The 14,410-nt window shown below is 40.9% G+C and overlaps 1 protein-coding gene across 2 annotated transcripts in view; it reads right to left on the minus strand.

The window, feature by feature from the left end:
* Positions 1 to 14,410, minus strand: part of nova1 (NOVA alternative splicing regulator 1) — a 39,252-nt gene that overhangs the window by 15,822 nt on the left and 9,020 nt on the right. Inside the window, exons 1-2 of one of the 2 annotated variants that reach the window (XM_065962753.1) lie at positions 13,256 to 14,282; positions 10,652 to 10,795 (exon numbers count right to left, since the gene is read on the minus strand). In XM_065962753.1, coding sequence (XP_065818825.1) covers positions 10,652 to 10,795; positions 13,256 to 13,259 — 148 coding nt within the window. In that variant the 5' untranslated portion in view covers positions 13,260 to 14,282. Of the gene's footprint in view, positions 1 to 10,651; positions 10,796 to 13,255; positions 14,283 to 14,410 lie in introns of those variants that run through there. The other variant, XM_020629282.3, reaches the window with a different exon arrangement.

Consider the following 14,410-nt stretch of genomic DNA (forward strand, 5'->3'; position numbering starts at 1 on the left):
AATCAGAAACAGCCTTTCTGGACAACTTTGACATTACATCACAGCCCAACCAGCTCCCAACAAACACTGTTGCAATCCTTGAAAAAAAGAGAGAAAATGCAGACATCATTTATGGAGTTTTTTCTTGTATTGAAATGAAAAGTTTCATTAGAGATAAGTTTGTTCATTACACGTCGTATGACAAGGAGAGATTGTTGAAGTAAAGTTGTCATTAGGCAGAAACACAAACTGTTGGACCTTTTCAACAAATAATAAAAGACTGCAGTGTTTCAGAGTGATGTGTGTGTTGTTCTCAGATCTTTGCGTTGCACAACCTAAAAAGAAAGAATCTTAAGTTTGCAATTGTTCGACAAAATAGAAAATCTTTGCCCTAACTCTTTCATTTCACGGTTGTTTAAGGATTGGGCCGGCCATACACTGTATTTTTAATAATATATAAGTCAACGCTTCTTATGAAATTATGAAAAATCAACAACACATTGGTCCATCACTCATTAATTCTATAAAACACCCCCATCTCAAAGTCCATTTGTCTCTTCAAAAACTATTATAAATGTCCCACAGAGATGCTCCTCATTTAAAAAGATTGAGACTTTGATTTTCTTTAAATCTAGAAAATGTTCTCTCTGAATTTCAGTAGCTGGATGTCTCCTGTCTTACAGTGAACAAATACAACCATGTTGTTTGTTTTTTTACATAACAATGTATTATTTTTGGTAATTACTTAAATTATATATTTTTAAAGATTTATTTTTGGGCTTTTAATGGAGAGATAGGACAGTGGATAGAATCGGAAATCAGGGAGAGAGAGAGAGAGAGTGGGAATGACGTGCGGGAAAGGAGCCACAGGCCACAGGTCGGATTTGAACCTGGGCTGCCCGTTTGGAGGACTACAGCCTCCATACATGGGGCACGCACTCTAACCACTGCACCACCAGCGCCCCTAAATCATATATATTTTAATGTTTATTTTGTAGTTTTGATTGTTTCCCCAAACAGGCTAATACAGTTACTGGTAATGACATGTTTACTCAAAGAGAGAGCCTTGCACTCATTATTTTTAGCAGAGGATTTATACACTCTTGGTGTCATTAAACACACTACAGAAATATACCTGCTCTCCTCTGGTACATTCTGATAGCTGCAGAGGTCGTCTCTAGTGCAGTGCAAATCTCCATTTCTGTAAACTTGGAGTCTTTTTAACAATATTTTTTGCTCTCGTGTTGAAGTTGTTCTTTTTTCTAAATGAGAAGTAAGAAGGCTGCAGTGGAAATAATGTGTCAAGTTTTAGGGGAAATTTTAGTGGCAGATTCAGGAGGCTTATCACATTAATACAAAGCACAGAGCGAGAGAGGTCAAATCCATCAGAGGAGTGGAGTCTTTCTTTTTCTTCTTTGATTTATTTTTGGGCTTTTATGCCTTTATTTGATAAAACAGAGGATAGAGTCAGAAACCAGGGAGAGAGAGAGAGAGTGGGGAATGATGACATGCAGGAAACGAGCCACAGGTCGGACTCGAACCCCGGCCGCCTGCTTCAAGGATAACAACTTTATTACACAGGGCTCGCCATGTCATTTAAAGACAATGAGATGGATGACATGCATGGCAGCATGCGATAAGGAATGTTTTTTGATTGTTTAACACAGTCAAAAAATGATTATGCAGTATATTATTAAAAATAACATAAGGAAGCAGATGTTAGTCGCAGCCTTGACATCTCATCCGGGGATTATGTCGGTAAATTAAAGAACAAAGAAAATAAAACAGACAAGTGAGGTCAATTTCTAAATCACTGGAGATACCAGTCATGTGCTGAAAGGCTCTGGTTTGATTTACAGCAAGATTAAATGTGACATTATCACATTATCAAGGTTAAATAAAAGATTTTAAATAAATTCCTATGAGTGTAATGAAGGGTCATGTCAACAGAGCAACAGCATAGTGATGGGATTATAATTTGAGTTTTAACTGCCCTATTGTACAAATTAGTCTTTGTTAATTCTGTGTTTTATTGTTGATATTTAATGTTGTACTTTTGTACATAGAGAGCATAGTTCAACAAATTCAAATTCTGTGTGAAATTTGGACAAATTTGGAGCTGTATAAGAAATATCATTAAATGAACACTGACATTTCTATAAGATTATTTCATAATTAGTTTTCATCTTTTCATGACATTTTCTGACTTCTGATTAAATGAACTTTCCAGACCTCTGCATGATCAAAACTTAAACAACAAAAACAGACGATTAAATCAGGCACATGTGAATCAGAAAGACACATTAAATGATAAATCAAACGGAGGTTTGACAGTCACTATGAAAAGAAGACAGCTGAATGTGATCCTGAAAACAAATGTTCTCTGTGACAAATGTCGACAGATTGTAATGGATTTATTTTGGAGTTCAGTGTTGATTGACAGACACCATGCGGCATGACGTCATGTACAGCATGAATGAAGGAGCTTTACTTTCAAAAGAAACGGCTACTCATGTAGACAATTAAAGAAACCATTCAAATGATGAACTTTATAAATGTGACCTTGACTTTAAGGTACCAGAGTCAAAGTTTTTTAAAGTGGTGACTGAACGTTATATTTCATGTTAACAGAAATGTGATTTAGTATGTAGCCTACCAACAAAACTCAACTGACATCTGCTAAAAGGCCTGCAAAGAAAATGTCTGATATCAAAACACATCTTTACTTCAACCTATTAAATCCTCATAGCTGCCTCTAATGCACTTCAATCTTTAACTTCCGCAGGCTCTGATTTCATAAGGTCTGTCAGTGAAAATTGCTATTGTATTGCTGAAGGAGACTTGTTAGCCGGCATGCTCATTTCTGTGTTCAAATAAGTATTTCAGAATCCAGTGTTCTACTTCTTTAATGTTTGGTGACGTGTAAGAGACAGATTTAATAAAGGATGGTCAAAATTTAGAAGCAGACATGCTGATTTTATTTTTATTTTTTTGTCCCTAGTTTGCGGTCAAGCTACGGTAAGCGGGCGACCCCCTTTCAGGGTTGTCCCAGTTTCAGGCTGGGTATCACAGCTAAATACATGCCCCAGTTATGTCCCAGTTTTAAACACATAAGACAACATTTGTCCCAGTTTTTACCATAATTACAATATTTACAAAGTGATGCTAGTTTCTAGTGTTTACATCATGTTTTCTCCCATTAACGTTACCTAACTCAACACAACGTAAACAATAAACCATACGTTGTCAAGGCTGTTGCTGCTAGCCAATGGCTAACACACTACTAGCTCTTTTGGATGAAATGCTAACGGTTAGCTGTCAGAGATACTCTTCATTTATAAAGCACCCTTTGAAAAGAAACCAAAATGTCCACTGTGTTGAAAGTTACAATGAGAAAATATGTATGAATGCATGAACTATTTTGTATTCTTAAGGGTCCCAGTTTGGGAGTTTCCACTGAAATCAAGCTCTCCATACCTGAGATCATGTATTCCCCACAATGTAAGTCGTCTGTGTATTTTCATTAGGCCCTCCAGTTCTAATGAATGCCCATAAATACCCTCCAGTTTGTCATGATGGTGTTTACTGAATACTTTGAAGTATCAGGACCAAAACTCAGATCATCCTGATAACATCAACAGCTGTTTGCATAGGCCTTCAATAGAGTGCTACTCTGCATTAGGATGACATCCATGTGCAAAGACGTACCATCAATTAACCTCTGATTATAAAAAAAAATTGCAATAGCTGTTTGGATGTTGTATATTGCAAAAAACAAATCCATTATAAATCCATAAAAATCCATTATAAATCCATAAATCCATTATAGTACCATATTACCATCCTTCAAAATACTACAACCTGCAACGACTCGAATCTTAGCAAGTGTATTTGTCTAATTTCTCATTGGAGTTATTATCAGCCTCATTTAACCGACAAGTGCAGTTTAATATCTTATTTTGAGATCTAAAAAGCAAAAATAAAGTCTGTAAAAGGTGAAAATATCTGCTAATGCAGCGAGCAAATTTAACATGTTGATTGTCTTGAATTGAGATTTCTATATTGTTATGAGTTGGTAATCTCTTTTCTAGACACTTCAGTATATTTTGCTGTGTAGAGCAGGATTAGTGTAACAACAACTGTTCAAAAAGGAACACTAGAACACACACACACACACACACACACACACACACACACACACACACACACACACACACACACACACACACACACACACACACACACACACACACACACACACACACACACACACACACACACACACACACACACACACACACACACACACAAATCTCTTGAAAGAAAAAGCTGCCCTCTCCATTAGTTTAAACCCTGCCCATGATTAAGTCCTGGTCATAAGTTATTTTGTCATATTTGAAGCTTAATAGATGTTTTACATGTTTGGATCAGGCTGGAAAACAACAGAGTGTCTTTATGTCGCAGCTCGGGCTGCTCCTTTTTGCAGGAAATACCTCACCTTGTTCTCCTCACAGCGTTGTTTTCCACCATGAGCTCAGATGGTGTGATTGATACTTTAATGATCAGATAATAGAAAACATACACCCATTGTTCCTATGACATCACAACAGCTTTATGTGTTTGTGCTGCACAGAGAAACTTAATACATGAAGTTGGCCGGGGGCCAGCTGCAAGAAAAGGGTTTGAAGTTTAGTTTCTAAGTTTGTGTTCAAATCATGAACTCCCACGGCTCTCTCTCTGCAGCTGCTTAAATATGCGGATGTGTGTAAGTAGGTGTGAGGAGGAGAGCGTGCGTGTGTGGGTGAATGCAGAAGCGTGCTGCGTTTATGGGGGCTCGGGTAATGCAGCCTTGCAACAGTTCAGATGGGTTCAAACTGGATAATAGAAACAAAAACTATCAGTGTTGATGTGTTAAGAGGAGAGCATGCAAACAAGATTTTAAGAGAGGTATGAGGTCATCGTCTTTGGACTGAACTCTCCCAACTACCAGGAACTGAATCAGAGAGAACAAGAAAGTTGGCGTGCGTCTGAGCAGCTTGAGTACAGCTGGGAGAGGGGTCATGTCCACAGAGAGAGATTGAAACGGGCTATTTCTGGGCCTGCCCCCCCTTGTCCCCACGCTCACATACAATCATGCATCATCCACACCCTTCACTATCTCCGCTCATCCATCTCAGGCCGCCACAGCACAGCCCAGTTGTGCAGTCCTCATCCGAGACCTTTTGAATCCACGGCCTCATGTCTTACACTGACAGATGTGAGATGTAAGGAGGGGAGTCTCAGACTGAGACATCGGAGGGAGGATTTCTTACAGAATGAAATGGCTGCATCGCTTGCTGTCCCTCGGATTCTCTAGTGTGCGATTGTGCTGCGGTTTGCGGCTGCTGCAGGGGAGGGAGAGGAGGGCAGGGACTGTGTGTAATGGATTAACATGCTATATTAGCCTAAACTGCTGATTGAAAAATGCTAACGCTAAAGCTATCTATAGTCTAGCTGATAAGTCTATTTTGTCAAATATCTGGCCTATAAAATTCAGGACAAGATTTCCTATTAAAGACCATTTTCTGTATATTTAAATGTGGACCCAATTGTTTGTATAATTTGGGTTGTAAGTTAATGAAATGTAAAAAAAAAAACTCTCAAGTACATTGCTTCAGCCAGTTTCTGGAAACAGGAAGTGATGGCTGTAATTTAATGCTGTGGGGGAAATGCGCTTTATCAAAGTACGTCCACTGAAAGTGCTTTTTTTAATTAAAAGGCTGAGATTGTTATTATAGGAATACAGCAACACCACAGAAAGGATCCCCACTTTTATTGATGTTTTTTTCATAGCAGTAAGGACATATTACTAAACCAGGAACATCCTGTATTTCAGAGTTTTCAGTACAACCAGACCCCATTGGCAAAAAACAGTATTTTTACCCACACAGAACATGGGAGTTAATTGTCTCCTAATGCCTCCATTAGTGTGTTAAAAAAAATACAGTGCTGGATCCAAAGTAACTCTTCACCACCAAATTACAATAATGACACATAACAAATTAAACAACGGAGGCAAAGGTAGCTGACCACCTCAATGTTCTGCAATGTAAAATCACTGTTTTTGTTCATGGAGTCTGGTGAAAAAAGTCATCTTATTATTTAACTTCAGGGATAATATCTGTAATGTTGTCAGACAGTTTCAATAATAATCTGAGCCTGTCAGCTGCAAAAAGAAGCACATACTATAGGCTGCATTTGGCCCACAGGAGTAGATTGAAGCTACTACTGCTTTGTCTTGTATTATTACTTGGTCTTGTATTATTACTTGGTCTTGCATGCTGAAGAAATCTCCTGCAGCAATTCCAAAATCTTCTGAATAAATAAGTAATTTAGACCCAAAATAAGTAAAAATAGGAATAAGGTTTAAAAAGGCTTGAATCCTCCATTACCAGAAACATGCCCCTCTTACAAACTTCACAAAGTTCCCTGAACTGAACACAGCTCGAGTGAAGTCTCCTCTGACTCCTTAGCTATTGTGCAGTGTACAGTGGCAGGCGCAGCCGTTTTATTTTACTTGTGTGGGCCAGAACAACCGCCCAATCAAATCCCTGCCAGCACCCTTTCCCTGAACTCCTCTTCTCACTCATCACGATAATGAGTGGGGGGGGGGGGATGGGCAGAGCAGGTGCTGGCCCATGAACACATCCACAACTCACAAAGAGAAATAAGAACACATATCACTCCTCCCATTTATTCCTAAAGTGGCTGTATTTCATTCCCAAAAAACCTAGTTGTGTGTGGAGGATTTGAAGACATCTCACACACGTGATGTCATCGGGCCTAACAGAAACATGGTGGAAGAAAAAAAAAGGGCAGGAAAAATATTTGCAAGCACATCCCTCTTTTTCCTCTCCCCCCAGTGCTCTGTAATTCTTTGCCACGGTTCAGTCAGTGCAATATATCACAAGTAACTCCCAGCAGAACAGGTCAAATTCAAACCATGCTGTGCATAAGACGCTGGTGAACTCTGCTGCTGTGCCTTAAATAGATCCAAAGACTCTTTTTCAGCTGAAATTGCAGAAGTCAAGAAAGAGCTGGGGAAGATCTAAATTTCATCAATTAATTCAAGTTTATGGTAAGGGAGGGAATTCAAAACTGGAAATACAGTTATTTTATTTTTACTAGGGTAATAATGATGAACTCTAGTATAGACAATGTGAGAGTTCTTCTTTACACGTGTAAGTATGGCAAAATGGCAGCATGCAGTAGGGCTCACTTAAGAGTTTGTCCCCAGAAAAGGCTCCTGAGTTATCAGAGAGGGGGTTCAGTTTGTCAGCACCCGACCTCTCATAAACCACTGTGCACTGTTTAAATGCTCATAAGTCTGTGGCAACTTAAAAACACTGCACGACTTATTTATTCCAGTATCTAAATCAGAGTCATGCATGCAGCCGAGTGGGAGATTTGTGTGGTACTGCCAGTTTCACAACACAAGTGGTGAAAGGCAAGTTAGCTCCATCAAATAAAAATCAGGGGATTTAGAGTCGTTTAAAAAAGATCTTAGATTTTATTTTCAGTCCATATCAATTCGCCCTAATCAGAGGCCACAGCAATATGATGGAGAAATAAATCCGGGGGACAATGTTTCTCTGTGTGTTAATATTGGTGGTCGCTTAAAGCTGCAGTGTGCAGAATGTTTTCACTTTTGGATCATTGCATGCCACTGACAAAAATATATTGAAATGTTCCTTTAAACCAGGCTTTCCCAACCTCGTGGTCACATGGAATTTAAACGGGGTCGCCTGAATTTTTTATTTATAAATCAATAAAAATTATATCGTATATATTAAAATATTTTGAACACATGCTACTGTGGGCCAAAGCCAAAACAAGAAACCTGCAGAGTCTCTGTCTGTCTGTCATCCATTGTGCAGAAATGTCATCCCAGCCTTTCTTCCTCTGTCCACAATAAAACACACAGAAAACAGAAAAGCCTAAATGTGCTCTAAAATTAATGTTCACTAGCAACACAGTAGAAAAACTATAACATGATGAAAATAAATCAATTCGAGCAAACAGCTGTATGTTTTTTGGATGTCTGGGATGGCCAGCGTTTTGTGAATTCTAAGTGGGGTCACGAGCCAAAAAAGTTTGGGAACCACTGCTTGAAACTGTCTGATCTGTGTCTGTGAGCCCTCTTTTGTATTTCCTTTTTTTTTTCTCATCAGGTCTGAATGAAACAACCAATCAGGGTTAGCTTGTGTAACTAGCCAATCACAGCCACTGTGTGAAGAGAATGTTTGGGTTGCAGACAGGTTGCTGTGACAACGGTCAGCCGCATTCCTCTTGAATATGTTGCTTACTGCCACTTTGAGGAATGCTGTAATTATCCTTATAGCAAGATTGTTTGCGTGACTTGTATTTTTTTAGCAATATTTTTATTATTTAAAATAAAATAGAAAAGAATAGAATAGAATAGAATTACTTTATTGATCCCAAACTGGGAAATTGTGGCGCTACAGCAGCAGGTTATCCAAACACACAATATTAGCAAATAAACACAATATCATATTAAATGCAAAGTAAATAAGCACTAAAAATATTTAAAAAAAATATATACAACCAGGATTTAACTTAGCATTACTTCTAGTCTTAAAGTAATTAAAGTACCGACAGGCTACGGACTGATACCAAAGAAGTCGCACACTTAAACCTGAAAGCATCAGTTTTCTTCTTCTGCTGCTGCGCATCATCACATGTTCATTTTTGAGGGCTGACAACTTAATCGTCTAATTTTGTGACATTTGGTTCAGCCCATACTGTGAAGTAATTTGAGTAGAGCATCAGAGTTATTTCTTTGAGTTGTTTAAGGCAGCTAGAGACCTGACTGTGAACCCACCTATAATATTTCTCATATACATATTCTGTGCTATCCATATCCCAGAGGCCATGTGAACTACTACCTGTTTTCTATCTAAAGACGTTATTCTATGTACAGTAAAAAGGAATACTACTACTACACAGGGATTTTTGCTTCAGTTGTCACAGAGAACATCTGGAGCTAATAAGCAGCGAGACGCTCAGCACCTGTTATTTTTCAGCAGGTTGAAGCCTCCTCTGAGGCATGAAGGACAAACACAGAGACTCCTCTACGACTCCGGCTTTTGCGTTTAGAGGAGAGGATGGTTCGACTTTCACCTCCATGTGATAAGGGTCAGCGAGCTGCACCAGCATCCTCCTCCTGTTGCCTTTTTTTAGAGGGACTCCAGCACAATTAAACATACCCTTTAGGTACTACGCAATGTTTCCTCTGCGGCACTGAATTTTTTTGCTCGCATTTGGGAGCAGGCGGGGGGTGGGGGGTAAAACGGCAGATCCATGCAAAAGAAAAGGACAGACGTGGTATGAAGGTTGTAACATCACTTCACAGTAAATTATAAAAGAATACACAAGGTCTCACAAAACAAAAATAGCAAGTGATGATTACTTTTGACTCCGCAGTAAGAGCTCTTGTCATGACAGTTAGCTACCTTATCTGGACTTCACATGTCAGCCCTCTATTTCCTCACACGTCTTTCCACACTTGTAGTTTTTTATTACCACAATTGTAGCCTGTTTCCTGGCCCAACAAACGCCATCGGCCAGCCCCAAACCACCTAGTTCCGAAAATCTTAACATCAGCATATCTTGCATCACTATTGTAGTTTCATGGTGGCTAATCTTCTTTGGTCTATAAGCGTAAAGAGGGTGTGCTAAGTGCTAACCAAGCTATAAAATTAGATGAAGAAAAATAGCCTAAGGTCTGTTTTTCTCCTCCTTGGGCTTGTACGCAAAAATGGTATAACATGCTGGTAGTAGTTCTTTCATACGCACTGTTTAATGCTACATAGCTTTAACTGCACATCTCATTTCATTTACACTGTGAAATACTTCCAGTTATCACTCTTACAGTATATAGTAGTTATGATACCAATACCAGTATTGGTCTTGAATATAGCCTTAAATAAGGTTCCTGGTAGGGAGGAGTTTGTCAGTCAATGCAACGCACAGATAGCATTATTCTTGAGCCCCATAAACGACCTGTTGTCTGGTGAATCATGATGGGAAGATCACAGACAATAGCAGTACGCTTCTAGCACAAGTGTGTTCTCCAACATTAGGTCTAACTCCTGGGCGCACTGGTGTCAGTGGAGGACTCTGTATCAGCAAATGCTTGAGTCTAGGACTCAAAATCTGTACTGGGAAGAAAAAATGTGGTATATTGGTACGTATATATCTTCTATTTCATGCGTATGACCGAAAAAATAAGACATTTGATGACTCAATGAATTCATACCAATGCTCTATTCATTCAACAACTGCTGACGTACAAATGAATTCAATACTCAAGTACACATCCCTTCTTAAATGAAGCTGATATTTCCTGCAGCCTTGAATGCTACGTCTGTAACATCCACATGCATGTTAGTCACCCAAGGACAAAAGGATAATCAAGATCAGAGTGTTTATGATGCAATAACTCATAGGAAAGCTAAATGAAGACAACGTATCAGTTGCACTCTTCACCCAAGAATCCATCTTCAGTCTGCGCTATGAGTCATATGACTCCTCTCATAGATGTACAGTATATATAGATATATATATAAGCCTTTATGGGCATCGATTTTAATTACCAAGTGTCCATTCTTACCTGGGTAGAAGTCTTTGGATTTGGACAGCTTAATGGTGGCACCCGTCTCTTTCTGCAGTTGTACGATGGTCTGGCCGCCCTTGCCAATTATAGAGCCGGCTGCATAGCTGGGGATCAGCACCTTCAAGAAGTACTCGCCCTCCTCTGGGGAAGAGACACACAAAGTGGGAAAAGGGTCACATCTCGTAAAGTAGCTCTGCAACATAATCATATACACCAGACTTGAGCCCCACCCCCCTATAGCCTGAGCAAGCAAAAAATTCACAATGGGGATACATGCGTTACTGTGACATATATGGGGAAAGGTAGTTACATAAGGTCGTGTGGTGAATGCGCCCATTTCCTTTGGTTTTTGTCTTTTTGTTGCTTTCTTTCTAATTCCAAGTGCATTCACATTTTATCAGAGATTGGTGACATGTTCTGTGTCCTGTCCCAGATTTCTCGCAGAGTAAATGATGACCTCCTTTCCAGTTTCCAGAGGTCTAATTTTAACTGTTTTCAAGGAGTTTTAGCAAACCCCTGACTGAATACCAAGGCTGGTCCAGCCGTCATGTTGGAAGAAGACACTGCCTTTATTTCCAGGGAAAGAAAAGTAACACACAGGACTTTATGCAAACACATGCAGTTCATGATCACTCCTTCAGATTGATCCCTCTTAATGAACAGCCGTGAGGGGAACATATGGGAACCAATCCTGCAGATTTGTTTGATACCACACTGCCAAGGCAGTCTAAATCTCCTCCATTTTGGAAGGGGCTTCTGTGGCTTACAGAGGCTTGTAACAAGAAGTGATTGACAGCACATCAGTTTGAACAATTTGCAGCCGAACATGTTTCCTCATTGAGTTGGAAATGTCCCCTTTTCTACAATGCTAATTTATAATAAGTCCAGAAGTAGGTAAAGTATCAGCCCAAGTAAATTACATTGAGTGCACTAATCGAGTAAGAAGCAATCAACCACATATTGAGCTTGGACCTGCATACTATCAAATAACTAAAATATGGTATTTATAAATGTGGTGCAGCTGTGGATCCCCACTGAATGCCAAATATTGTATCGATGACGTAATGGTAAACACTCCGTACAGGTGCAATCGTAGTGCTCTCCTCTGCATGCTGATATCGATGCAATGACGTCATGTTCGATTTCTTTTCAGCTGCCTCAAAAGGTGACGTCACTACAGCGGACAGGGATGTAAAAAAGAGCACTGTCCATCTTTGTGGATTTCTAGTACAAGTGGAGAACGATGCAGATGTTCTGTCACTGTGTTGCTGCATCTTGTGGTCCTTGGAGGGTATCGATGCAGGGGGGGCTTGACCGGCATGTTTGGTGGTGGAGGAAAATTGGACGGATGGATGGATGTATGGATGGATGGATGGAGGTGGACCGCCCTGCACTGAGACCAACCTGTTGCCTCAGTAATGCACTCATTAGACTCAGATGTGAATGAACATGGCACTGTGACATTAAGGGATTTCACAGCCCAGATGTTTGCTCCTCTCCTTATTGCATTAATATGCCCCTCATGTTCCATGCAGACACAATGCTTGTTTGGCGTGCAATGGCTCTGACAAATATATATGAACAATGACATGACTCTCACTGAGAATCACTTTTAATTTGGATTAATTAACCATTGAGAAAACCCATATTGCTGAACTGTACCAATATTTACCTGGAAGCACTATAATGATAGTAAATACGTCAGGTGCTGCTCATTTTTCAGACAATAGGACATAATCCTTTACAAAGATATCTTGTAACCACTGTTTTCCATCACTAAACCTTTCTCCCGTCTTTAGATTTTTATGCTTTATCCCAGTCAGATCTCTGCTTTCCACACAACGAATCAGAATAAAATGACCTTGGTGGAAAAATAAAGATCATGCATGTCTGACATGAGTGTCGAAAAAGCTTTTCAGCCCACGTTTTCTATCGCGGAACATCTGATATCGTAGCCCCACACGGAGACTTTAATTTGAATGACCGCACAATCCCAAACATTCAAGGACCTGTTGTTGACGGACAAGCCAAAACCCACTGCGTAACTTTCTGCTCGTTCTTGAACCGGAGTAAAAACCCAACTGGGAAGAGGAAGATCCCTTTCATGGCCCTCGCAGCCACGTTTGCTGTCATTAGTCAATAATTAATTCCGTCCTAGTGTCTGAGATCACAGTAACAGGTTTAAATGGCGTCATGTGGTAGAGTAAACATGGCAATCTGTTGCTGCAATCCGCCAGGGATCGGGAGCAGTGGGGCACGTTGGGAAGCAGAGCCAGTGGGGTGCTAGTTCAAACCCCTGCCTTCCAAGACTGGAAGGGATGGCTTTGGAGCAGAGACACGGACGCTGAGCCAAATGTGTTTAGTTAAGTCACTCGAGGGGGGTGGGTCAGGAAGAAATGCCTTGTGACCGTCCTCCCCTCCTTCTCACTACCCCTGCGAGTACCCATCCTGCATTTCAATGGACTAACCTGCTGCTGACAGGCGGCAAGGACGATGGAACAAAAAAAATGAGCAAAAAAATTAGATGTACGTGTGTGAGGATAAAATGAATGAAGGATAAATTCAACAAGTCAGAACAAAAAAGAGTTTTCGAGGGCTTACCCATTCTGAGATCTGCTGCTGCTCAAGTCCTCTGTCAGATCGCCATCAATGCCGGGGCACAATCTCTAAAGGGGATCTTAACATTAGCCTCGGCATAGGTGCAGTGGTAGTGTTGAGGAATGCGGCCGGTCGACTTTTTTCACCGAGGTCTAATTCATCAGTGGGTGCAGGAGAAATAGATTTCACCGCAGCATCCGAGCCATGCCTGCAGCTGGCCAGAGCCTCAATTGTCTGAGAAAATGCTAATGCAGGCTCTCAGTGTTTTCAGTGAAAGACGGCACGCATTGTTCAAGCCTGCATCGGTTTGAAGGAAGGGGGGGGTCTTCCCTGCCGCATCACCCTTTTCACTGCTCTCATCCATATTCATCGAGTGGCCTGTCCGTCTGCAGCAGCGCGCAGGACTGACGCCTCGCTCGGCCAATGGGTGGCCTCCTTCCCTCCACCGCGTCACGTCCCCACCCCCTGATGCCGGGCCCAAAAAAATTGAATCCTCTTCCTCCACTCCGCCTCTTTTGACGCAGCACTATAAAGTATGGGAGCCCATTCACTCACTTTTTTTAGCGGAAAGTGACATAGGTGAAGAGGCTTTGGGGGAGCGGGATTCAGAACGTGAACGAGGAAGCTTGAAGAGTGACCTTCAGCGGCGGCTGAAAGCGGTGTAGGGATAGCATGAGCAGATGATGGAGGAGGTGGAGTGATCCGAGACAGCGTGCCTTACGCCACCCACCCTCCTTTTTACTCCTTTCCCCCACCCCCAATCCCTTAGACGGCCATGTTTGAGAGGGCGGAGGGGCTCATCAACCATTGCAAATGGCAGTGCCGCAGAATGGTGGAGGGGGGTGATGAAGCCAATCACTACGACTATAAATCTTACACCGAGAGGTATCTTAAGTGACTCAATGTGTGTGTAAAAACTGATTGTGTGTGTGTGTGTGTGTTTGTGTGTGTTGACAGGAGGGGGGTCCAGCATCATTAAATAGAGCTGTAAAAAATAGACACTTTCCTTTCCTGGCTGCTGATCAGTTTCATCCACAAATCAAACCCTTAAAATCATGGCCAGTTTGGTCTGTGGGAGTGAATTTCATCCAGAAAATTCTCCCGTCTCAGTCAGCGAGAGATGCTCTGGTCTATAGACACAGCCTCCCTGTAGACTCC

The sequence above is a fragment of the Labrus bergylta genome, chromosome 14 (assembly GCF_963930695.1).
Source record: "Labrus bergylta chromosome 14, fLabBer1.1, whole genome shotgun sequence".
NCBI lineage: Eukaryota > Metazoa > Chordata > Actinopteri > Labriformes > Labridae > Labrus > Labrus bergylta.